Here is a 25,583-nt window from a genome sequence, read left to right as displayed (position 1 = left end):
CTCAACAGCAGTGCAATATCGCACGGCGCAGCACGGTACGGCAGAGTACAGCAACGTACATGGTTCGCGCTGAAGGGGCAATTGGGAGGAGGCACTGGTCCAGGCCGAGTCATGTGACGACACAGTGTATCTTCGGTTGAGGAGGAAGGCACGAGATGAGGGTATGTATGTGGGCATGAAAATAGCAGGAATCGGCGAGGCTCCGTGACGAAGGCTCGTCTAGATGCACCCTTTCGCATCTCCATGATTGTCAAGCTATCAAGTACGTACCCGTGTTGTGGTGTGAAATGCGTTGCAGCATCTGCTTCACTCATCATCCCAACCGTCAATCTTGAATCGGAATACGACATCGCCGTCGCCTTGGGGAATCTTGTTTCCGTTACCGTCCCAGAGAGCCCTCTCGACAAAGGTGACGTTTCCTTCCAGGTCCACCAGCAACACCGTCTGGCGCTGCGTGCCGTACATGCCCGTTTCGAAGGCGGCGGCCGATTCGAGGCTCGCACGGCCTTCCGGTCGCTGCTCCGCCATGAGCTCTTCGACGGCCCTCGTGTCGCCGTTCATGTCGGTCCAGTCGACACGGCCCTTGGCCACGGCTTCCTGCATGGCCTTCTCGTGCTTTTCGTCGCCTATCAAGGGCACAAAGATGGTGTGCTTGAGGTGGCGAATCTGGTGCTCGACGCCACGGTCCCCCCTCTGTTCCGGCAGCGTATCGGTGTCGAGCAGGGAGAAGAGGTCACGGACGAGGTCGTCCTGGCCGGACTGCTTCTTGACGGCGTCGGTCACGACCTGGTCGAGCAGACGCTTGCCGTTCTCCACCTTGGGCCACACGTGCGGGTCGTCAAAGACGGTGTTGCTGAGACCCCAGGTTTCGTTGCGATTCCGAGCGACCAGTGGGACGTCATCCGGATGCTTCGCTCGGTTGCTCACAACGGCAATGGCGCCGCCCTTTCGTCTCAGCTTCGCGCCAAGCATGGAGAAGCCGCCGACGCCCTGGACTCCGGCGTCGACGACGAGCTGGTGGACGCCAGCTTGGACGCTCTCGTTCGCGAGCCCTCCGAGCCAAGCGTTGACCATGCCGCCTCTGCTCTTGACGCCGTGGATGGGGTGGGCGGCATCGTGCACGTTGGCCTCACGATAGTTTGTCAGCACGGCGAGAAGTCCCGTCCTGGTGATGCCGAACCACGTTCCTTTCTCCGTCCGCTGGAGGTCGCGGGCCGCGAGCACCTGGCGGCCCGACGTCGGGTGCGTCCACCAGCTGGGTCGCGATGTCGGCCGCAGGATGAACTCATCTCGGTTGTCGATGACGATGAGCGCGTAATCAGGATGCGCCGTCGTGAAGAGGACGATGCACATGTTTCCGGAGATGGCGATGCCAGCCGCGGCGCTGTTGCGGAGATGACAAGGCACGCCGTCGACTCTCTCAAAAAGTCGTGTTGATGGCCAAAGGAAGGTAACGACTGGTTGCAGCGGCCAGTGTTGCCACGGAGAGCGCAGTCGGATGGACAGCCGACACCACCAAGGCAGGATGCTGTGGCATCCAAGACGGACACGTAAGATTCGGCCGGACGAATCGGGCAACGGATCGCCATGAGAACAAAGTCAGCGACCCGTCGGCTGCGGCGTCTGATTTGTGACATCGCGTCATTCGCCATCAGCCCACCATTGGCTGCTGACGCGGAAACGTCCGACACGCTCCTCGGGAATTGCTAGTTCCTGGCCATTGCCGCAGTCCCCGGGATTTCGCGCGTAGCTTGATCGGTGATGATGAAAGCTTCCATCGGACATGATCAGCTGCTTTTTCCAAAGGCCTCGTCCGAAACTTTTCGTATTTTATTCTTGGCCGTCATGTTTGACGCTCTCGGCGGCGTGGCGGAGGTCTCGGAAGAAAGCCCCCGCGTGAAATCGCATGAGCAACAGCGACCTACCGCTTATCCATCATCCTTGTGTCGCCGCATGACCTGTTCTGGCTGTTCATGACCTGTTCATGTGTACGGAGTCCGGAGAACTTGTACTTTCTCCTGCTTATTTTCATTTACGGAGTATTACATGGTACATTATTTACATAGTACATTCATCCGTGCATGTAACCAGGTGCAACCACATGTACTTTCATCAAATCATCAACTCCAGGACAACGGCACATGCAAATCGGGTTCCAAAACAATGCCTAGGCTTTCCAACCATGTGCTGTCTGTGACAGTTTTGCCTCGCTCCCCGAAACTTTATTCTACCTACAACGGCCCTGCTGGCTCGTGCATGAAACGAACAGCCATGTTCGCGATGCTGACGGCCACGGCAACACCTGGCTTCCTTCCCCCCATGCATCGTCTGCAAGCAAGGCATGGGGAAGACTTGGTCGTTGTATATCTCGTCATGCCTGCGAAGCCTTTTCAGCTCACATGTCGTTTCGAAGCTGTCATTTGCGGATCGGACATGACGCCTTCTCAAACAGGTACATCTCTACCGACTCTGTCTCCTTTCCCAGCACCGGCAGTGGTAGAATCTGCGTCTGCAGCGTCTCCCAGCCGTCGCCAGCCAATAGGTCGAAGAGCGCCTTCTCCGACTCGTGGCGAGGCTTCGTCGCCAGAAATACCCTCGTCACGAAGCCGTCGTCCCGACGCACGTTGGAAGCGTGCAAGGCGGAAAGCGTCTCCACCAGCGCCGGCAGCATGTCGACATTGTAGGTGCAGTCGCTCAGAACGACGAGGTCCCACCGGCGACGTTGGACCTGTCGTCCGAAACGGCCGTGGCGAGCGTGCTCCCAATCGAGGTTCTCGTACAGCAAGTGTGCCTGTCCGAGCCGGGACACCGATTGGTTGTGCTTGAGCAGCGCAATGTTGGAACGGGCACGGCCTTCGGCCTCGTCGAGGTCCGTCATGAGGATGGTGCAGCCCCGGGTGCCTGGCGGGTAGATGGCGCACAGGCCGGTGCCGAGAATGCCGACGCCGCAGCCAATCTCGAGAATGTTGATCGGCTCACCCGAGTCAAGGATACGCCGCAGGGCCTTCATGCAAGCATGCTGGCTGCATGCCATGTCCGGCAATGTGTACGTGCCCACGATGGCAGAGAGGGCAACGACGCCGGCGTCCCAGATGTGCCGGGCGATGCTCTCGCCAATCTCCTCCTCAATCTCGAGATACTCTGGCGCCTGGGAGGCGGCATGTAGACGGATCTTCCGCGAAGACACGTCGTCGTCGACGTCAGGGCCGTTCAGTGTCGCCCGCACCGGCATCACCAAGCCGCAATGGCCGGCCGCTTCGCTCGTGCTTGTGGTCGTCGACGTCGACGACAGAATTCGCTCGACTCCCTCGGCAGAAAAGATTGGGGCCGTGCCGATGCCAAGGTCGACCATATCTCCAGACGTTATGGCCTTGGCCATCGCAAGAGGCAGCTCGCAAATTGGCTTTGCCACCCTCTGTCCGGAAGCCCATTGCAGCTTTCCGACCTGTGCGGGTCTGCTGACGGCGGATAAGTCCCGTGTCGACGAGCGTATGCTGGCTGTGACGAACAAATCGAGGGGCACCAGCGGTGAGAGAAAGGAATCCCCCAAGTCCGTCGTGACTGTAAATACAATCTCGGCCTGCATCTGCCTTTGGGACGAGGACAGCTTGGGCGGCCTCAAAAGCCGAATGTAATGCATGACGGCGACGCATGCACTCGGCGGCTGTGATGTATCTCTGCAGCGACGATGATGTTGTCCAGACGTGAGCGGATGGCAATCCAATGGAATGAAAACTACTACTATTCCACCATTGTTCCGAGCTGTTTTGGTCCTACAGACCCATGATCCCTTTCTTTTGGTGCATGAATGAATGAATGGCGAAGCCTCGATGATCAAGATTGACAAACGGTATTTAATTTGATCGACTTCGCTGCTTAGTCAGGTCCTTACTAGTGAGGTCCCTGCGCGAGCCATGTTCCTTCCACCGTACTGTACTTGCAGTAGCTGAGCTTGTATAACGTACTCTGTACCTACGGAGTACAGACACTGATTACTATTAATACATGTACTCCGCACTCCGTGCTTGTACTTGGTACATGTAAAGTGCTGAAGACGGCACCTCGCTAAAGGACGGACCGAGTTGGTGCTGAGATGCACAGGGGTGCGCCCGGCAAGGAAGCCGACGAACCCGCTTCCCTACCTAGTAGCTTGAAACCTCAAGACCTACAACGACAACTACCCACCGCTCCACATCCGTATTAGTTGGCTGCTGTTAACTGCCATCCATGGTGCAAAATGTTGGCACATGGTAGGCAGTAGGCATTTTGCCAGGAGAGTCTTCAGCGGTATAAGTGCAAGGCTGACCTATGCAATGCACAAGTTTTGTGACTCTATCGAGCCTCGCAAACCCCCTACAGATGGATGGATGTACCCCGTACCTCTGCCTACTACAGGTAGGACTGCTCTTGGCTGCTCTACACTGCTCTACACTGCTCTACAGCGGCTGAGTACATTCCAGCGCCGTATGGGCAATAGTACAAGGCTACATGCGGAAAGGACGTGAGCCTTAACCGTTGACCATTAACCACTTGGCTAGCCAGTGGTATCAGCACTCGTTGTCGTTCCATCTCAGCACCAACAATCATCTTCGTTAGGGAACGGAACTACTTGCACCTGCACTTGTACCTGCGGTTTGTTCTCTCCTAGACTACTACGCGCTGTGGTGAATCGACAACAGGTATTGAAGTGAACAATCAGGTAGTTGCGCAACTTCTGCCCCAAAAGCCCGTCCCATCTCGTGCCACGGACAACGTGTTCAATTCTGACGGACAATGAACAAGATGCCATTCGCTTGCACATCCCACCCGATTCTAGCATTATATACAGTAGCTATAGTTTGTAGGGCTTGGCCAAGCAAGAAAATGCAAAATCATTCATTCATTCACTCATTCGTTCGTGACACTCGTGCTCCATTCAAAATTCCAAATGCATAAAATTCACATCTGCAATACCGTTGCGCAATCGTGTGGCCACCAGTCGTTGGTCCTTCCTAGGACCCTGTGCCCACCATGTCAGCGCTGCCATACTGTTCATTTGTGTGAGCGGTTCAACCACCACCCGCAAGCCAATCGTGAATCATGATCAGTACTGGCCGCATCGCACGTAGAACCATGGCCTCGCCCAGCGCCACCCCATCATTCGACAAAGGAAATTCACACCACGAAACGAGACAAAAAAAAGCAGAACGCGTTGGCCATACCGTCTCAGTCTCGTACACCGTCCCTGCTCCGTCGTGGCGCTCGCCATGGAGCGTTGGGTATCAACGAACGGTCAAGCATTCCCGGTGGCGGTGTCGCTCCGCGCGCGCATCGCTCGGTTCGGGTGGCGCAGGCCGCCGAATTTTGGTCGCCCAATGGTCTAGTTTATGGAAACACGTAAAACCGTTGCTCGAGGCGGAAAGAAAAAGGGTTCGAGAAATGTTCAACGAGAAGGAACCGTCGCCTGGGTCGAGGGTATCCAACGGAGATCCACGGAAGTACTGTAAACAAGCAGGAGAGGACAAGGAAAGGGAAAAGTAAAAGGAAAAAGGAAATCCTCCGCGGCCCCCGAGGCCAGCCCATCCGCTACGGACATCGTCGTTCCCAAGGCTCCAGTCCGATCCGGGGCGGCACGGCAGTGCTCGGAACAGAAGAAAGAAAAGGGCTACGGGCGCACGCCCTAAGCAGTGGGCTCCGCGAGAATTTTAGTACAGTTGGCATCGAAGCGCACTCGGAACAATCGGATCTTTTGCGTCAGCTTTTCCGTCCTCACAAGCTCCCGGTCGCGACCGAACAATGTCTCGACAAACTCGACACCCGAGTTCTTGCCAAGGCTGACTTGCTTTCGGCGGGACGCCTTGGGCATCGGGGCCTCGCACGCCTTGAGCATCGGGGCCTCGCACGCCTTGAGGAGGGCCCTCAGCTCGGCCATGAGGCGCTCGCCGGCGTTGATGACGTCTTCGACAAACTCTCGGTCTTCGGCCCTGCGGATGGCACCAACCTTGGCCTCGGCATCCTTCACCTTGGCCGTGAGGTGGATCAGATTCAGCCAGAGGTCAGCAGCCATCTCGGCGATGGGCGTCAACGCGCCGCCCTTGTGGAAGACGGTCCAATCGTAGATCCACTTTCCGAGGCTGTTGGCGTCGAAGACGCTTCCGAGGAGCAGGATGGGCTCCTCGTTGGGATCCCAATTCTTCAACGAGAATCCCTGGGGAATCTTGTGCCGGCGGGCATCCGCCTCGGTGGCCTTGGCCGTGACCGGTGGATTGGCTCGCTGACCGTTCGACGGCTTCGTCATGGCCGGGCGCTGGGGAATCGAAGCGGACGATCGACGGGCGTGGGAATGGCTCGTCGGCGGCCGCGCTTGCGTGGCAGAAGGCCTCGGTGACTCGTAGTGGGCATCGTACGGAGGCCCATACGGGGCCGTCCGGGCACAGGCCGCATCGACGTAGTAGGTGCCGTACTACAGGTGGTCATCGTGATTAGTGCACCAAGCCCTCTCACGGTCAATTGGATGGCGGTGGGGGAGCTGGCTCTTGGACCGTGCCAGGAATGGCAACGCGCAGGTGCGTTCCATGGCCTCGACGTCCTCGTCCTCGTCGAATTCTCCATAGGATGCAGAGGCCCGGACGTGGGGATACGAGTGCCGACGATGACGCCTGAAAGGGGTCGGTCTGGGAGGAGAAGGGGGGGGGGGGGGGGGGGGGACCTCGAATGTCGCCGCCGGGACGGAAAGGGAATGTGACTCACATCTGCCGTCAAGTAGCTTCCGGAGCTATTGTAACGCGGGGACTCCGGGTGCGCCCGCGGCGGGAGAAATTCACGATGGGAGTAGCTGCTGGATCGGGAGTGGGCGGCGCGGGTGGCCGGTCGTCGTGGTGTTGAGACCGACTCGAACCAGCTCGGTCTCGGCGACGGCGTGGGCGTTGCCGACGACATACGGGAGTACTCCCAGTCGTGGATCGGCGTCGATCCAGGTGTTCGTGGTGAAGGGTAGCTCATGGTGTTTCGCAGCCTCTGTGCGATGGTCGACAAGCAGGGTTCGTGGGTTTGTGCGTGTGCATGTACGGTGGCCGCTCGAAACCGCAGCGGTCGTGGCGTGGGGGACGGCTAATATAGTCGAAGGCAGGGTTCGTGATTCACGGCCTGCGTGTTATTCTGCACCTTCACTGCGGAGCCGTCTTTTGGCCGCCGTTGCTGACCTCCCGCCTGCGTATTTCTCTTTCGTCGAGCCAAGTGAAAAGCGTGTTGGGTGCGGTGATGGGCCGTCACCTCGGTATCGGGTCGGGAGAGTAGGGGTTGGAGAAAATTCCTGCTTCTGCAAACATGACCGAGGCGTCAAAAGGTCGAAAGATTTCCTCTCGTCACGAGATGCGAGAAGAAACCGATAGCCAAATGTCGAACGACCTGGCTGGCTGTGTCGTGATGCAACGAGTGCTGGACGTGGGGGAGGGCCAGCAGCTGGAGTCGAGGTGGCAGGCTTGTTGGAGCAACTGCAGTGTTGGCCTAAGATGAAATCAACGTCGACGGCGACGTGCTTTCCGTTGGTTTAGGGTGAGACTTTGCGAAGGTTATTGATTGGCAAATGCCAAAACGATGCAGGAAGGGAAAGGAAAGACGTTGACGCGGGTATGAGGCGAGGTATATATGGAGGTTGGTATGTGTGCAAAGTGCTCCCAGCAGGGGACGAGAGGAGCGGGACGGGCGCCGTCCAGAACAAGACTGGCACAAGCTGGAAGGAGACCAACAACAGGAACAACAGGAAGTGCCAGGGACAAGGGGGGGGGGGTGTCGCCCAAAAGGTATGCGGGCGGGGCCAGCCTAGACGAGCTAGGGGGCTAGCCGCTATTATTTTTACGTTGAACGACGGATGTTCCTATGGGGGGTGGGGGGCGTGCTGATATTAAATCGTGTACAGTACGGTATAGAGTACGTACTGGTGTGCAACCACAGTACTTGGCTTATTGCTTGTGCATGTCCGATGTGTGCGCGTGTTCAGTATTGATACTTGCAGTGTAAGTAAGTGTACGAGTCGTTACTACTTGTACATGTACGGAGTACGGAGTACGGAATACATAGCTCGTGGTCGTATACTGCAATCCGCAGTACAGTAAGTACAAGTACGAAGTGTACTGACGTACGGAGTAATTACTTCGTATTACTTACATGTAGTACGCCGTACATGTACCTGGAGATTGACCATGACATGTAATCGCAGCACTTACTTATATGCAGTTGTAAGTACTGTAGACACGTACAGGGCAATCCGTACGGAGTCTGCATCGGCGACTTGCAAGGCTCGGTCAGCAGCGACGGATACGGATAGATGTCTGGTGTCTCGTCTCGTTGCTTCTGGCATCGCACAAAAGCGCTTACGAGCTGTAGCAGAAGTGCATCGGTGCATCTCTTACAGGTAGTTTGTAGCGTTAGATTGGTCAGGCCATCCCAGCAGCCGGCTTACTCGTAGATTGGCCATAGCTGCATCGGCGCTGACGGCTGCGCATTTTCGGCAAAGCAGCCTGCGTAATTGTGAATTGCTTGCACAATATGCATACTTTGTGTGCGCGTGTGTGTCTGTGTCTGTGCGTGTCCGTGTGTATACTATGCAGTACGGACGGGATAATGCCGTCGTATTGGATGCATGGTCCGAAGAAGGCCGAGCGGTTTTCTGTTCTGTAACCGTGAACAACCATTGTCGCCCCTCCTCGGCGTCTGTGATGTATCTGACTGACGATGAGAGTAAGCAAAAAATCACAGCTACTCGAGTGACCTTGCATGGTGCTATACGCGAATATGCCTGCGTCCTGGCCGATATGCCCAGCCCCTATCGAGAAAGTCGAAATAGAGAGGCACACGGAGAATATAGCCTCTTTGTTTGCCCGATTGGGCAGATACCAGGATGTAATTACATGGTCAACTTGACGGCTGGGTGTCTCCCACTATATCCATGGCAATGTTGTCGGGCAAGGTCATCAAGCTGACTTTCGCTACCTTGCGCCAACTGAAACGACGACATGACTTTACGCGTCATTCTACGTGATGCTCGAAATCAAGATTTACTATAGGAGGCTATGCGATCGGTCCGAACTGGATCATATTCTCCGTACTCCGTCATGTAAGGATACTTACTTCACCACTCGCCCCAAAAGCCAGACGGCCTAATAGCACCTGCCAGGGCAATACAAAGTACTAATTACACTACTAGGTACATACTACCTAAAGGTACCTAGGTAGGCAATACGTAGTACCCGACATGTGTACGGAGTGCATGTCCAAATCTGTTAAGGTACGGAGTACACTTCAAGACAAGTAGTGGTCAGTACAAGTACATAAGTAGCGATTACTCCGTATAGGTACGGAGTATTACTAGGTAGGTACAATACGATGCGTGCCTGCGTGCAAGGAGATGTAGCAGTACACCTCGGAGTACGGAGTAATAATGCGGAGTATAATACAAGTTCTGTACGGAGTACTTGCACCTAAGTAATCATGTTAATTACTTACTTGAATATCGTCGCAGAAGGGAAGAACGACTGATCAACTCCCTAAGCCTCATTTGAACTGCTCCTACGGCTGTCACCTGCCCCGCCACGTACGCGCAGTGCAAGGGTGATGAGGTGCAAGCGCAGCGGGATCACGCTCGCGCCTGTCACATCTGAGCGCGAAACTCTCCATCAGCAAGCAGTTGGTACTTGCATGTACGCCTGGCACTTGCTTCTTCCTCGGTCACCGCCTGACATCACAACCAAAAACCATGAGCGCTGCGGCAGAGACGCCTCCGTGTGTGGGAGTCCAAAAACCTTGGGCACTTCGGTACCTATTCCACGCTCTTCATCCGACACACGATATGGACCACGTATGTAAAATACCACACACCGAAAAATGCACGCTTCTTCGTCGTGTTCTCATCGCGGCCAAGCGGGTATTAAACGGGCGAACGGGGAATGCACGCCCTGGTAGATGGCTGTGCTGACGAATGGGGTCATTTCCTCCTGCAGTTCCACCCGATCCAAACAGTAGGTAAGAATACCCAGCCAGCGTCGTCAATCCACTCCAACGGCAGGTGGGAGCCTTCCCCTCCTCCGCCCCTCCATCTCGTACCTGCCGCGAACTGAGTGCATACCTTCATACTTGCGACCTGTAATGCGTACAGATACTTTGTACTTACTCCGTAGATGCTTTGAAACCGGTATCTCGTACTTGTGCGCGTACAATGTACCTGCCTTCTGCATCTACTTACAGTAGGTAGAAGCACATGCCCACGTACTCCGTACATCCTGTACGTAGGTGCTCGTGTATTACATGCTTGCTTGCCGATGGTAAGCCATTCACCAACTCTCGCCGATCGGTAGTCCATCGCCGCGGCTTGAAACATGTAATATGACAGGGTCGAATTTGAGGCTCCGAACGCCTGTCATGCAGCATCAACCTCGGTCAGAGACTCGCCATGCTCAACTCACCATCGCCGTGCCCGACCGAGCACAAGCATGAGTGCCAATACCGGCCACAGGGACGAGAACGGAAAGGATTGGAGTCATGTCTCACAATTTTTCACGCGTCGACTTGCCCTCGCGCTGACGACCGAGTTACCTTTCGGGACTTTTCCGCCTATTGTTGAACCAGCCAGCCTTCCCCAAATGACGAAGCGGGCAGGACAAAGTGCATGCGTGCATACGGGTACTCGCCCGTACGGGTATGTGCACGTTCGAGCGAGGCGAACGAGTGGATGAGATTGGCGAATAGGCGAACGTTGCTGAACCTTCGGCAGTGCGCAGCAAGATCAGGGCGATGTTGCCGGTCGCTTCCGTTTGCCCTCCAGCTCTCGGTTGCAAATTCCCTGTGCATGTACGACCATGACCAGAAGCCGCGACCATTGCAGACACGTCGAGCGGGATCCCGCAGCGCAACGTCCTGCGTCCCGCGTTCCCCCGGCCATCGGCCAGAGACAGCACACTCAACGCACGGCGATTGAACCGTGTGTGCGAACGGGCTTGAAGACGACGGCATTCGGCGAGGTTTCCACACCCTACCCCTCCTGTGGCACCCATGCTTCAGCCTGCTCCTGCGTTCTTTTGCCATCACCTTTTGGTTTCTGGCTTGGCCACGCAACAGGACGAGACCCAAATGTATCATTGGTCCCTCGCCTTGGATCAGGGAGCAGAGTCTACTTGCCACTTGTTTTTTTCCCTCTTCACAATGGCCAAGAGTTGAACGACAAACGCTTCACCACACGCCCCCCTCCGGCAGGGCGCCGGACGTTAAACTAGCACCCCTGCTGGCTGGCGTGAAAATACTTAAAGTACGCTGACGAGATCAAGTACTGAAGAGGTACGCTTGCACTCTGTCTTCACCGTACTGTTGGTGGTAATCATACGAGTCACCTACGTGCATGCTTACATACTTGCATGCACATGGACATCTGTCTGTGCCTGGATTGCACATGAATACAGTAGGTCGGCCCTGCAAGCACGGAGTGCGATTCATACGACTTCTCCTCACTCGCATCGGCAGACCGGAGTGTGGACAAAGGCAGGGAGGGCACACTGCAACGCACATCCATGCCCGCCACGCCTCATGTCTTATTACAGTGGCGCTAGTTTCGGTGGCCGGTGTGATAAACGAGCTGGCTCACCATCTGTTGTGCCTCGTCCCTCGTCGGACAAGGAGGGAGAAAAATTTTTCTCTGCTCCTTTCCCTCTTTCCTTGCGCGTTTCGCAATTTGCCAAAAAAAAACACGAGATTCTTGACGAGGGCGTCGATCAAAAGTATGGGCACGACGCACCGAACGCGGCATTGCATCGTACTTTCGTGCCTGCACTCTCTGCACTACCACTATACCTCATGGAGCAGCGATGACGAACGTACTAGGACCTTCGCCTCACGCGAGCAGGCAGCACAGACTTCTTCGATTCTCCCCCAACGGCTATACCGAGTATTACTTACTCTTATCGCTGTATTGATGTCCAAAGCCTCGTTGGCAGCCGATGGCAGTGCTGGATGCTACCTAACAGCCATGGTGATTGGTGCACCTTGCATATCCAGTATTGTCCAAATGAGCCGGCTGCTTTCTCGTTCAGGCCCAACAATGCAGGGTGCGTGACACGCCTACAGTACTTGCAGTAGGTGTAAATGTAAATACCTGTCCAGCTCGCGTACCGCGCACTGATTCTGCCCCATACGGCTACATGTACAAACCTACTGTACAAGTGCGTTGTACTATGAACAGTGTTTTGTAGTTGGATACAAGGTATTACTGAAGGTGGACTGTACTTCTGGACCCTGCAGACGCCGAGTATGCATCGCTGCCCCACTGAGCCTGACCCATGCCGTTCAATTCGCGGGAAGCTCAGGCTGCATGCGCACATGTCCCGACATCAGCCTCACATGGCTCATCTGGAGTCTCCGAAGCTTCTGACCGACTCTTTGACGGAGGTTTCCCTTGGTCATGCTCGAGTATTCAGAAGGGGTACTCCGCCGCGGCTCTCCCGCAGCCCGCACATGTACAAGTGTGCATCTTAACTGCGAGGCCAGAACCGGATGGGACTGGAAGGGTGACCCAGGAGCATCATCTGCACAGCCTCGAGACACGACATTCGCTACACTAGATGACTGTCTTTGACGTCGGCTTCGCTATGCTCAGTGGCCACCTCACAATGTCAAGGGGCGACATCGCGCATGGGCGCCTGGTCAAGCTGCTGCAGGTGTTGCCTCCTGGCGAATGCGACGATGCCCAACCCACCCTGTCATTTGAATTGCCGCAATGTATGGTGCTTATCCCCAACGATCCGGATGGTTCTTACCAGACATTTTGCCGGGGATAGGCAATGAAGAAGCAGCGTATCCGGGAATCCTGCGAAAGTGATCTGGGACAGCCCCTCAAAAGGACGCTGGAAGCCGCGACGAAATTCAATCAAGTCTATCTCGTCAAACAGACGGCGCCCCTAGGTACCACAGGCCTCCGTGGCCTGTCCCGGCACTCACAGTAGCGGCCCGGGCAGTATTACCAGTAATCACCAACGGCTTTAGTCATCAGAGCAGAGGTACCGGCAGTCACAGCAGCCCTGATAATCACCATGGCTCTAGTAGTCGCCACGGCTCCTGCGGACAGAGCAGAGGCCCCGGCAGTCACAGCGGTCACAGCAGCGGCCCCGGCAGTCACGGGAAGCTGGAAACGCCTCCACTCCTGAAGGAATTGCCATGTAGCATACGGCATCCATTGCTCCCACTCTCATTGCGGCGCTCTTTGTGGTCCATTTAGTTCAACTTGTACTCTGTTGCAATGGTGGTTTGGTAAGGCATAGCAAGAGCTTCAAATATACTTAGGTTAGCGTTAGCATTTTGCGTCAACGTTGTATTAATAATGGGTGGGCAAACCCCCGCGGTGGATACCTATTGGTACGGAGTATTGTAGGTGTAATTATAGTCCGTATTACATGTAATGTTGTCATAACGGAGGGGATTCACACACCTAACAGTCATATATCTCCAGTGGGGGGGGCCAAAAAATAATCCGTAAATTATTAACACTGGTAACTATCGCACTTTAGGCATCCCTGGTTGTAGAAGTGTTGGCTGAGAACTGGACCCATCATGTAAATGACGAGAGCTGAATTATTAAATGCGTCTGTGGTTTCACGGATTGTTATAGGCAAACTCTGCATTGCGCACTTAACTACGGAGTAGTGGGAACGACTTGTCAAAAGTGCCCCGGTGTCCGATCCATTCCTTGCTGGCACCGTATTCGTAGCAAATACTGAGAATGTCTAATGTTTAACCGTGGCGATGCTATCGGTTCCTCCGCCACAGCTGAAGTGTCCACTGATAGATGTCGAACGAGTTGTCGCTGTGGAGTATCAGATCGGCAGGTGGAGGGGAAGGAGGAATCAAAGTTGTCATGCTCCTTTCTGGCTTCGTTCATGTATCCCGAATGGGTGCGGAAACGAGGGCTGGCCGGGTAGGAAGTAGCGTTTTTCAACGGGTCCTCGGGCCCTTCATGGAGTAAATTTGTTCGCATGGAAGCTCGCGTCAACGGCATTGGCCCATCTCACGGGCAAAGACTTCACTCGCTCTGTTGTGCGACGAGCATTCGCCCGAAAGCAAGCAATGCCTCCTCCCGCTTTCTGGGTGACTCTCGATGTGGCCGGCCGCGCCTGTCATGCCCACGGATTCCAGCTTGGACGCGGATGCTCCCCGATATTCCGATCGAAAACCAAGCACATTACTGGTGCCAAATGCTGAGGAGCGACATCCAGGCGCTCCTCGGTTGCCTGCTATCGGTGCGTGCATTCATCCATGCCCACGGCATGCAAGTACAAGAAATGCTTGTGAGAAAAGAAGCAACCTTGAAGGTAGCAACGGTCGAGCGTTTCACCGAGAGTGGAGCTCTGGGTCGTGCCGATGACCTTCGGGAACCGACGCATTTTTTGCAGAGCAAGTCCATCCTCGGCCGTCCTCTCGGGTCAACATTCGAATCATCCGTAGCAGGTATTCTGCGGGGAAACAGTCCGACTCCTGCGACCGACGAGACGAAAAACGTGAGGCAGGATGGCCGCCTCGTCGGATGCCCGCAAGCTCCTCTCGGCGATGCTCGCCACGGTCGAAGACGCCATCGTTCCGCTCACTCGGCAGGGTGTCTCGTCCGGCTGCAAGCTCTTCGGTGCCGCAATCCTTGCCCGCGCAGATCTTCGACTGCTCAGCGTGGCGACCAACAATGAACGGGTCTCGCCGCTTCTCCACGGCGAAATCAACTGCATCCAACAGTTCTTCACCGTCGACTTTCCGGACGCCGCAAGCCGTCCGGATCCGAGCAAGGACTGCATCTTCTTCGCCACGCACGAGCCATGCAGCCTGTGTCTGAGCGGCATCGCCTGGTCCGGCTTCGGCGAGTTCTACTACCTCTTCAGCTATGAAGACAGCAGGGACCTCTTCTCGATCCCGTACGACATCGACATCCTGCAGGAGGTCTTTCGCGTTCGGGGCGAAGAGACGGACGAGCAGCTGAGCGGGCGGGCCCTGTACAACAAGACGAACAAGTTTTTTAGTGGCCGGTCCATGGCGGACGTTGTGGCAGGCCTCGAGGACGAAGCTGAGAGGACGAAGTGGACGGCGGAGATTCAGAGAGTCAAGGGTATCTACAAAGAGTTGAGCGAGAGGTATCAGGAAGGGAAGAGGCTAGGTGCGGAAACGTCAAGCGTGTGGAAGTAACGCGATGGCCTCGGCTTGAATCGCCCCCAAGCAGAGTGCCTCTGCTTTGAAATGTCAAGGCACAACTCCTTTTGCTGTGCTGAGTGAAGTGTGACGACAGGTCTCCAAGTTGTCGGCCGAAGGCGCCAGCACCGAACCTGCGTCAAGGGTTCGCAAAAGTTGTGCATGAAATGATGTGCGGTAGATGTGATGTTTGTGTTTTAGTCGAACGCGCATCTATTCGACGTCAACTACGTCCGCCCACCTCGGGTCAGCTTCGGCACAGCCTCGGAGACCCCGATCTGCGGCGGCGACGCCCAAACCAACCATGAGTATGTGCGTTGCGAACTAGGTTGAAGACGCGGCCGGTTGACTCTTCGGCAAGTCGCAATCACAGCAAGAAATGTGAGGCGATCAAGGTTGTTTGTGGCAATGGCATACCACTTCTTCTTCTTACTCGCCAACCACGGTATCGAAAAAGCGCCCGAGACTGCACTTTGTCATACTAGAGATTCCGAACGGCCCACGCCTCCTCTGAGAGTAGCAGTTGTTCCCCTCCCAAGTACGCTCCCATTGAGTCGATTACCATCTTATCCGTCACGCCACAAAGTGTAGTTGAGCCTGGTTGTACCCTTTCTGGGATGGCGTTGAGATCATGCCTACTCCGCATGTTGTGCTATGATAATCGCCGTGCGTGCTGTGCGCCCACCCTCCTACTGCATCATGCTTACAAAATCCAGGCAATGCTTCTCAGTCACCCATTGAATACAGAATAAGCATCAGCTTTGCGACCTGTAACCCAAAGATGGAGCCATGCTCTCTATAATCGCATGATTCCTTTCTGTCGAGTTGGGGACAAAGTAGTAAAGTGAGGTGGGCCTGTTAGCAACTCGCCTGTGAGAACCCTGCCCCGGGAAATGCTCTACGATAATTCTCCTATCGCATGATTACATGGGCGGGATGAAGTGGATTTCATTCTGAAGTGATCAAGGATGGAAGGTTGATAGTTTATTTATCTGAATATCGGCTCTCTTCTGCAACAACGGAATGTCTGATTCCTCATGTCCGACCTTTCCCTTCAAAGTTGGGATTTCCTATGCAGGACCACAACACACCCAGTGCTGAGTGTCCTCGTCAATTATATATGCTTAATAAGCACAGGGGAATGGTGATTTGCCTGGATTCTAGCTGAATACGACACTCGGTTCCGTGTTAAGCTTGTTTTTCATCAGTTTCAGTTGGCCGACGGTGATCTCCTCCTTGCCATCTCATCCCCATAGTTCACAACTCTTTATGGCCTCCTTTCTTCTTCGTTTTTATATCTTTCCCTTTTCTATCACGACATCACGTCACACAATTCTTGCGTGCAAAAGTGTTCACGGGGCGGGGGGGGCACTCTGCAATTCTTAGACTCAGCCATGTCGGCGAAACCCACGTCGAAAGAAAATGCACTCCTTGACGATGACAGCAGCGGGTTTGATTGTAATGAGAAAGTTAGCTGAAAATGGCACAACTCCAGACCAAGAACTCATCAACTCATCAACTCTTTCGAGTTTCTTTCCAGATGCTAATCATCACTTTCTCGAGGCATCCCTCCGTAGACCCCTCCCAAACCATGGGCTCCGAGTTCACGAGGCGGATAGTCTCACCAAAATGCATCGCATTCTTGCCAAGTGGCCAACTGCCTGGAATACCTTTGTAGGGTTTGCCAAATCACAATCGCATCATTGCACGCAACTTGCCAATGTCCCCTGCCCCTACTTCTCGCCGTTCGATTTCTGCTACTTCCCAATCTGGTCCTTGGGGAAAGTGTTGCCGCCTGACGGTTTGCGTCCATAGATGCTGCGAAAGAAAAAGTAGGAATGAAAGACGGGCACGCCGTCGACCTCTCGAGCCAGATCCTTGCGCACCTCGATGAGGAACATCTCGATCTGCACGCTCGTCCAACCGAGGCCATCGCGGAAGGGCCTCCGCGCGAGGCCGATGAGCCCCCACATGATGACGTCTCGTAGAATGCTGCCGCATTCCCTCAGCTGCGGCCTCTTGGGCCACGGCCCGATGGGAGACTTGAGATCCTGGTATCTCAAGTCCTCGAAGCCGGCGGCAAGGAGCTCGTCTTCGGCGTGCTGGATGCTGTTGAGCTGCGACCCCAGCGCCTCCAAGCCGGCCTGCAGATAGTTCAAAAAGTCGCGCAGGGCGTAGGGCCCGTCACAAGAATCGTCGTCGCAGGCGGCGACATACTGAAACTCTTGGACCTCGACGTAGCCTCCGGGTTTCAAGTGGCTGCACACCACGGCCACGCGGTCAGCAGGTGTGACGTGTCTTTTCGAGACGGGAGGGTAGGTCAGGAGATAATGACGGACTTGAAGATGCGCTCCCACATCTGTGGACGATTCTTGATCGAGTGAATCGTGTGGCGCACGTGGATGTAGTCAAAAGTGTTCAGGGGGTACGTCCAGCCGCCCTCGTGCTCGATGTCGTCGACTACAAAGTCGGTGTTCTCGGGAACCCAGTTTGGCTGGATGGGCGAAAGGTCCATGCCATGAAAGCGGGTTTCAGGAAAGGAATCGGCCACTGGGCCCCTTGATCGTTAGCAACACGCTCACGAGGGGCCATCAGGCCACAGGTTCCGGAGGCTGAGCGGTAGCCGGTGGTAAACTTACTTTCGATGCACCACTTGCCCGTTCCCGTGCCTGAAAAGTGTCAGATCAGCTGGTCGCTCGTGGCGGAAATGCCGAGCATGAACTTGCCTAAATCTAGCACGTTGGCCCCTCGTTCGAGCAGTTTGCGTACAGGGGCGTAAAAGTAGTTGCTGCCGCACAGTTGAATGGTCAAGTTGTGCTTGAGATCATCGCGCAGCTGCTCGTTCTCGTCGTTTGGGAACGCGTACTTTCCTGCGTGATAAGCGTGATACCGCAAGTGGCCGTCGACGACGTGCTGGCGGACGCTCGAGGAGAGGCTGTGGGTGTCTGCATTCTCAGATTCGTTCTTAATCAACTCCTCCTTCTCACCGAGATCTTCATTTTTCGCCATACGGGCCAACTTGTTGACCCAAGAGGACGGTGACGAGGACCTCGAATGGCAGTAGCGAGTTGCTTCAGTATCCTCGGTCATGGTGAGGAAGACGTCTAGTCCTGTCATTGTTCTTGTTTGCGGAGGCGAAGAGACGGATGCCGATGAGAGAATGGATTTAGATTCAATGTGTTCTTTTTGGAGGAGCGTCGACTACCTCTTGGCGACGGCTGAAGCAGAAGGGGGGGGTTTAAATGGCAGGAGAGCCTTCTGGGGCCCCGGCAGGTTCATGCCCCCTTCGATCGTCCTCGTCGAACTAGACTCGTGCCCGTGCTTCGTGCCTGTGCTTCGTGCTCCGTGCAGACTGCAGACTGCAGGGTGATGTGGGAGCACAAAGTTGCTCGGCTGGCCTGCAATGCCGTGGAACGAACTTACTTGGCGACCCGGGCCCGAGGACTCGGTAACGCTCCGTTTGTCCTACCCGAGGAATGCCGGGAACGCCAGGGACGCCAATAGGAAAGACGGAAGGGAAAGACGTCGTCGGGGAGCGCTCGCTCGTCGGCGGTGGGCCGCTTCAGATCGGGCAGCGGGTGTGAAGGGTGGTATGATCTGCCTGCTTTCTTGTCCTGCAGGATATTGGGAGAGGGAAAAATCAAAATTTGCCGCTCTCGATTCATCCAGGGCAGACAGGCCAGGCACGATCAAGGTTCGTCTTGTCGACGGCGCATGCCTATTCGCAGGAGCTCCCATCCAGTACAGGATGGAAAGAGTATTCGGTCGCCTGCGATGTTGGCATGGCTGGCATCGTGCTGTCACCTTCACCAATTTCGAACTAGTCGTTCAAACCCATGCAGGGGCCAACCGCCACAACAAAACGGACAGACAAGGCGAATAACCGGCAGTGTTAGGTACGGAGGATCAGCAGCAGGTTTCCTCGTAGGTGTCCGTACTAATTATCGGGCACGCATCGACCACCACCTGCACATACTACTCACTACTACTCCGTATCCTACCATGAATTAATACAATGCCAGTTGGTCATATTGTCGACGTCCAGGTTGACCGTCGCGCGGTTTCGCACTCGGCAGCGATATCGGCAGCCAACTAATTGTGCCAGCGGACAGGTGCTGGGCCTTCGGAGATGCCATGCCAAGGACCACCCTTTGCTCGCTCGCTCGGGCGCTCAGCTTCAGTCGGAAACCCTTGGCCGGCTACCGAAACCGCCATCCGTGCTTCTGCTGTTCTCCCACCTCATGCACGGTGTACGGTGTACGATGTACGGCGGATGATGTATGGAGCACGGGTCGGCAGAGATTGTCGGGCCAGAAGATAATTTCCTCGATCGGACAACAAATCTCGGTGACGAAAATGTTGTTGCCAAAAACGAAAAACGGCCTGAGGGCGACGAACTTGCAGACAAGCCGACCACCGAGCCTCCGACCAAGTTCCTGCCCTGGTCCCCGTCCTCATCCTATGATGCAAGTTTTCATGCAGGCAGCGAATTCTATGCACAAACTGCCGCCTTGATGCAGAAAGGAAGATGCAGCTGCCGTCGGTGCGATCATCAACAACATGGCCAACGCCGGCCATCGTGTCCCACCGGCTCCTGTTCGACAGCATGCCGACATTACCTGTATCTATAAAAGTCACACAACGCGATTCTCTGCTCTGCAGCTTCCTCCGTCCCGCTTCTTCGTCGGCCCGCAGGGACCATGAAACGACGAAGACTGCGCTCATGGCTCGACGGGAGCGCCCCCCCGGCCCCCGGTCTCGTCCCACGAACTTGGCACTCAATCCTGCGCGTCAGCCAATTCTAATTCCATTTCAACTCTCTATTTCTATTCCCGCTTGGCCCAGGATCCAGTTCGTTTGCTCTCCATATCCGTACCGGTACAAAGTACCATGGTGGCCTTGTGAGAGACGATTGGGTGTCACCGTCGTCCAGTTAGACTCTACCAGGCCAAGCTCAGCGTCGAGTGCGCCCCGTGCTCGCCGCCTCTGCCTCCCAAGGGATCCCGAGCCAACGACGAATGGGTAGAGCAAACAAGTCAGTCAGCCGCAGAAGCTAATCTGTTGCATCCTAATTGTACGCCACCCACCCTAGCCGGGTCCTGGGAACAACAGTTGTTGCTACGGCCGTCGCGAGGTCGGTACGTCGTATTGTCTGGCCGAGCAATCACGACTGCCCCCTGCCTCGATCCGATCCCCGCGGCTGTCCAGGTATATTTTTCTCTCTCCCTCCCTGCTTCCATCATTCCATCATTTCGGCGGTGAGAGTGTTGGTGGCGTAGGAAGACCGCGTGCTCGGCCGCGACGTGTCGTGTGCAAGGAGGCCGGTTTATGGCAGATGTCAGATGTCCGCCCCAAGCAGCCGGAATCTGTGTAACCCTCTGCCCTGTCGGTTTTGAGTGAGGGGACATGGCATTGCAACCGCCCACGGCATCCTTACCGCGTGTTGTGCCACCCTTCTCATGGTTCCCCATCACGACCTGCTGTCGCTCGATGGCTCAACTTTCGGCTGCTACGCACCGAATTCTTGCGGCATTTCTGAGAGGGAATCTGTATTACTTCCAGCCGCTGGAGCCATGGCCCAAGAGTAGCGACTCGTCGTCCATCGACGGGAGCCCGTCCCTTGACGTCTTCTCGGTTACGAATCCCTCATGCAGACGCGCAGGGGACTCCCCAGAGAGGATTCCACATGCGAGTTGCGACCCCCCGTCACTGTCGGATGCATCATCTGCCGCTGTCTCGAATGCGCGGCGAAGCTTGATTCGTCCGATGCCGACAACGGTACCACCAAATGGCAGATCGAGTAGCTGCAAGCGCTGTGCGCAGCATGGAGCTCGGTGAGTATGCAGGAACGGTACCCGGGACATTGCGAGGACATGAATTGACCACCGGGGCGACGAAATTGTCAATGATGCCTAGGAAATTTATTGAAGGAAAAGGACATCTATAGATATTGGCTTCGCCCGACACATGGCGTGAACGCATTTGGTTCGCGCCCTGTGTCTCCAAGCCATCACCGACTCAACTCAACTGACTTGCTGGATTGACCGAGATGCTAGACTTTGCCCGGCCAGTTGTCCAACAGAAGAAGTTCAATGTATTGTACTGGTAAAGCCCTCCGCGATCCATGTCGTCTGCGTCGTTATTCCACCTCTAGATATCCTCCAAAGGCTCCAGGTATCGTTTGGAGACTATTTAGAGCATGAGAGCGAGGCCAACAGCAGCCGCCAGGATGTTGTAAATGACGGCGACCTTGCCGGATCCGGCAACGACGACGACGTCGTGGTCGTAGGCCTGCGTGACCTTGGGAGCAACGGGCTTGACCTCGGCCTTCTTCTTGGCAGGAGGGGCGACGCACTCGTCGTCGCAGACGGGCTTGACCTTGCAGTCGTCGTTCTTGCAAACCCACTTCTTGTAGCACTCGTCGCCGTGGCACTTCTCGTGCTTGCAGTCGTCGTCCTTGCAGACAAACTTCTTCTCGCACTCGTCCTCGTGGCATGTGTCCTTCTTGCACTTTCCGTCCTTGCAGACAATCTTGCGCTTGCACTCGTCACCCTTGCACTTGGGGTACCGGCAGTGGTCGTCGGTGCACTTGACGAGGCTCCAGTGGTTGTCGTCGTCTTCGCACTCCTCCGTGTGGCAGTCATCGTCGTCCTTGCAGATGACGCGCTGACGCTTGCAAGTGGGGCAGTTGATCTCGGCAGCGCAGAAGTCACCGATGCAGATGATGGTGTTGTGGATGTTGATGGTGATATCACCGTGGTGGCGGGGAGGGCAATCCGTCTTGCCGGGCGGGCAGGCGGTCATGACGCCGGTGCTCGTGTGGGTCGTGTGGATCGTGGTGGGTGGCTCGACATCCACACGCTCGTAGAGGGAGAGGGCAGCATTCCTGGGGTCAACCTCACGGCGCTGGAGAAGATGAGGTCGGCCGCCGCAGGCTTCCGAGAACATGCCCGGGCACCGGATGTTGCACTGGGCCATCTCGGGCTTCGTCGAGATGTTGTCACGGCTGATGGAATCGCCGCAGTAGCAGTCGCTGTTGTTCCGTCAGACTTGTTCCACAACGTATGGAAAGGGCAACTCACGTGTCGAAGACGCCAAAGTAAAAGGTCTTGCAGGTAGCGGCGCAGATTTGAAGATCCATATCAGCACGGCTCGCGGCCTTGCGGAAGCCAGGGAAGCCATCGGCAGAGACGGCGCAGCCGTAGAGCCTGAATGGACCAACACGTGTCGGCAGCGAAGGTGTCGGACGTGGTTCACCAGTAGGTGTCGGGGATGTGGTGTGGTTGCTGAGTGCCGAGGCCATCTGGCTGGCGCCCAGGGCGAGGGCGATGGTAAAACGCATGATGCGTACGGGAAAGGGGGTGAATGAATGATGTGAAGTTGCGAAACGAGTGACTACCCTTCTGTGACGGAGGGGAATGAGTGAGTGAGCTGATGGTGACTGAAGAAGCAGGACTGCTGTTTGGACGGTGGTGGGGGACTGTTGGACATATTTATATCAGGACATGTGCAGTCTCTCGACGCGTTGTGATGGCCGCCGATGCCTCTCATTCTCCCCTCTACTCCCCATGCCGCTGCTTCCACGCACCGGTGCATCGCTGTGGTGTGTCGCACAACGACTCTGGTCCAGAATCACAAGCGAAGGTCGAAGAATGTACCAAGCGCAGCTACCAGTCGCCGCTTAGTTTGGCCGCTGCGTTCCTGACCGATGCCGAGCGAGGAGGCAGGCAGGCGCGTGGCGTATGACGGTCGATTCTAGTCCCCCGTCATGGGCTTATGTTCCCAAATGTGGTCATGTCCTTGAAGAAAGTTGGCTTGTCTCAGGCGACGGGCCCCCGCAGACCAGCTCGCAGCGCCGTCGGTTGGAATTCGATTTGGAGCTCATGAGGCGAATTCCAGTCCCAAAATGGGGCCGCGGTGGTGTTGAGGGTCGGTCATCAACCGGAAGATTTCTATCTCCCCATAGAGTCGAGATGAAAAGGCAGATACCTGATAGTGTCAGAGTGTTGTCGGGTGTGCTCCTAGGAGTAGTCTGTGCTGCCACTTCCTCGCCATTCAACCGTCTGGCTTTTTAACGTCGTATTTGTGTTATGACGCTGTCATCGACTACCTCAGCCTTGGCTGCCTGCAACCTTGAGCAGCCTTCAGCCCTGCGGGAGACCCGCCCAGGCCGAACCCGATAAGGCCAGTGGGTGGCTGTCGTTCTTCTCGGTCTGCCTCGCGCGCGCGGGCAAGCAAGGTTTGTGCCGTGTCTCAGTTTGTGTGTCTGGGCTGTTTGAGCCCAGAGGTCATCAGGATCCACCGAGAATTCCTCGTGGAGAATGGGGCCAGACAATATTATGGTTCGCACCCACAACCGACACATAGCAAGCACACACTAGGAGTCCGAGGACGGGATCGATCATGAGCAGCCAGTACTCACGATGTAACCAGTAACGCCGGTGAGTGCCTCGACCTTCCAGGCGTGCGGCTACTGCTCACGAGCTCTCTCGCGAGTGCCGAGGACACTTCCACTCCAGTGTAGGTGAGCAGTAGTTGTAGATGGTGATGCCACAATCCACGAGGCAAGATCCGCGGCCATGGCACCGTGGTCCACCCCCCCTTCCACTGCGTTGCCTGCAACGAAAGCAAGTGTGCAGTGCAACAGAGTGACATGAACTCTGACGGAGTACTCGGCAAGTGCTTGCTTGTACAAGGCACTTACTACTCACCCAGGTATCCCAACTCCCTTGCAAGAGGAAGAAGGCTTATCCAACATCATAACGGGCCTCGGGCAGCTCCCGTCCATCGCCTTTGCTGGTTCTCCTCCGTCTGGCTGCCAGCTCTGTGTCCCCATCCCAACCCGGCGGTAGTCTGGAAAACGAGGCAGCCTTCCGCACGAATATATCTCGCAGCTGATGAGCGGATGGCCAATGGAATCTGTCGCATCCGACAGGTTGGGTTTTTCTCGATCGGCCCTGCTCGAACGACAACTCTATCATGTCTGTGACCCTGTGGCACATGATTCATTCGGTCCCGGTGCCTTCCTCGTCATCGTAGGGTTCTGGCCGTCGAGCTGTCAAGCTCGCTTCCTCTGAAAGCATCCAAATCGAGGGCGTGATCCATCGGTGGCACAACTGCGTCGAGGGGCTTGTGGGCCTGGCACGCAGTGGCGATGACAAGCTGAGACATCTCGGTATTTGCGAGTCGAGACAGCAGGATGGCGTGTGACAGTTCCACATGAATCAAGCTTGGCTCTGTCCTGTGGCAGGAAAGGACAAAGTCGGGCGAACAGTTGAAGTTTTGCAGCCTGTGAGTGCTCACAGTTGTAGCGGATGGTGATGAACCACTCCACCGCTCTCTGCTGGTGGACATGCAACTAACCAATGCGGAGTACGGAGTAATACAGAGTACATGTAACAGCAAGTAAGTACTGTCCACTGTACCATGTAGATCGTGTCGCTACAAGTACTGCGTGATCTAGGCCGAAGTACGGCATTGATCGCTTTTACTTGGGTACGAACGGCTGTGGCTACAACTCTTTTAATGTACTGTACATGTACGGAATACATGAACTGTTGGTACCACTGGTCAAGCAATCGTGGGTGTGTGCATGTAAATACATGTAGTGTTGGTACCCATAAGTACGGATTACTCCGTACATGTGTATTGTATTCCATATTACTTTGTGCGTCTGTATTGTATTGGTAGAAAATGGAGTTATTGATGTTATTAATACTATTTATTAATTTATCCAACCTGTCCGTCGTCTCACTGGTTGCAATACCCGTAATGCTACCCTGTAGCTCCACCATGACAGTTTCAAGGTAGGAACTGACGAACAGAAAGCTTTATCGGTATTGTATCTGTGAATGCTCGCTCTCTGTCGCCCTTTCTACTCTTGTGGCACGGCTATGAGCATACGCATGTATTTTTTTTTTACTTATTGCTTTCGCTCCAAGATCACTCACTGATGCTGCGTGCTAGAGCGCAGGGGCATGATGATTCCGATTGCTTGATCCCTTCTGCCTCAGTAGCTACTGAGCCTCCCCCAACGAAAAACGTGCGGCATCATTTGCGGCATCATTCGCTACTGATGCAGTCATGCCATGACAATACAGGTTGGCTTATTGTTTTTGCTATTGTAAATATTTCACTTTATTTGGTTGCTGGCAACCCTGTGATGGTTGTCATTGACGATTTGGACTTGATTTTGGCACATTCTAGCAATGCTAAGCTTATTTTACTGCATACCGACTGGTTATTACCAAGACGGTACTAACGTACTGGTATTGCTAGCCGTCCGTACCCGTGGTGCTTGGACGTGTACTTTCACTCCTCAGGTTGGTGCATGTTTACAGCTGTTTCCCCACTAGCCGTTAGTGTTCGGATAGGCTAGTAGGTTCATCAGTAGCCTT

The 25,583-nt window shown here is 55.2% G+C and overlaps 6 protein-coding genes across 6 annotated transcripts; 1 reads left to right on the top strand and 5 right to left on the bottom strand.

Moving 5' to 3' along the window:
- Positions 1 to 306: 306 nt before the first annotated feature.
- DCS_01393 (DUF833 domain-containing protein) lies at positions 307 to 1,353 on the bottom strand (the record flags this gene model as incomplete). Its single annotated transcript, XM_040798725.1, has 1 exon — positions 307 to 1,353. One exon carries the CDS (start codon positions 1,351 to 1,353, stop codon positions 307 to 309), a length of 1,047 nt encoding a protein of 348 aa, XP_040659608.1.
- A 1,063-nt stretch (positions 1,354 to 2,416) lies between these two features.
- Positions 2,417 to 3,640, bottom strand: DCS_01392 (uncharacterized protein; the record flags this gene model as incomplete). Its single annotated transcript, XM_040798724.1, has 1 exon — positions 2,417 to 3,640. The coding sequence occupies one exon, from the start codon at positions 3,638 to 3,640 to the stop codon at positions 2,417 to 2,419; it is 1,224 nt and encodes a 407-aa protein (XP_040659607.1).
- A 2,019-nt stretch (positions 3,641 to 5,659) lies between these two features.
- On the bottom strand, positions 5,660 to 6,981 carry DCS_01391 (uncharacterized protein; the record flags this gene model as incomplete). Its single annotated transcript, XM_040798723.1, has 2 exons — positions 5,660 to 6,442; positions 6,730 to 6,981. 2 exons carry the CDS (start codon positions 6,979 to 6,981, stop codon positions 5,660 to 5,662), a joined length of 1,035 nt encoding a protein of 344 aa, XP_040659606.1.
- A 7,542-nt stretch (positions 6,982 to 14,523) lies between these two features.
- DCS_01390 (cytidine/deoxycytidylate deaminase family protein) lies at positions 14,524 to 15,183 on the top strand (the record flags this gene model as incomplete). The annotated part of the gene is made up of 1 exon (XM_040798722.1): positions 14,524 to 15,183. One exon carries the CDS (start codon positions 14,524 to 14,526, stop codon positions 15,181 to 15,183), a length of 660 nt encoding a protein of 219 aa, XP_040659605.1.
- Positions 15,184 to 16,943: 1,760 nt separating this feature from the next.
- On the bottom strand, positions 16,944 to 18,303 carry DCS_01389 (uncharacterized protein; the record flags this gene model as incomplete). Its single annotated transcript, XM_040798721.1, has 4 exons — positions 16,944 to 17,445; positions 17,526 to 17,744; positions 17,826 to 17,855; positions 17,909 to 18,303. 4 exons carry the CDS (start codon positions 18,301 to 18,303, stop codon positions 16,944 to 16,946), a joined length of 1,146 nt encoding a protein of 381 aa, XP_040659604.1.
- Positions 18,304 to 21,378: 3,075 nt separating this feature from the next.
- Positions 21,379 to 22,528, bottom strand: DCS_01388 (uncharacterized protein; the record flags this gene model as incomplete). The annotated part of the gene is made up of 2 exons (XM_040798720.1): positions 21,379 to 22,219; positions 22,269 to 22,528. 2 exons carry the CDS (start codon positions 22,526 to 22,528, stop codon positions 21,379 to 21,381), a joined length of 1,101 nt encoding a protein of 366 aa, XP_040659603.1.
- Positions 22,529 to 25,583: the final 3,055 nt, after the last annotated feature.

The sequence above is a fragment of the Drechmeria coniospora genome, chromosome 01 (assembly GCF_001625195.1).
Source record: "Drechmeria coniospora strain ARSEF 6962 chromosome 01, whole genome shotgun sequence".
NCBI classification, from domain to species: domain Eukaryota; kingdom Fungi; phylum Ascomycota; class Sordariomycetes; order Hypocreales; family Ophiocordycipitaceae; genus Drechmeria; species Drechmeria coniospora.
This window is presented reverse-complemented; position numbering and strand designations above follow the sequence as displayed.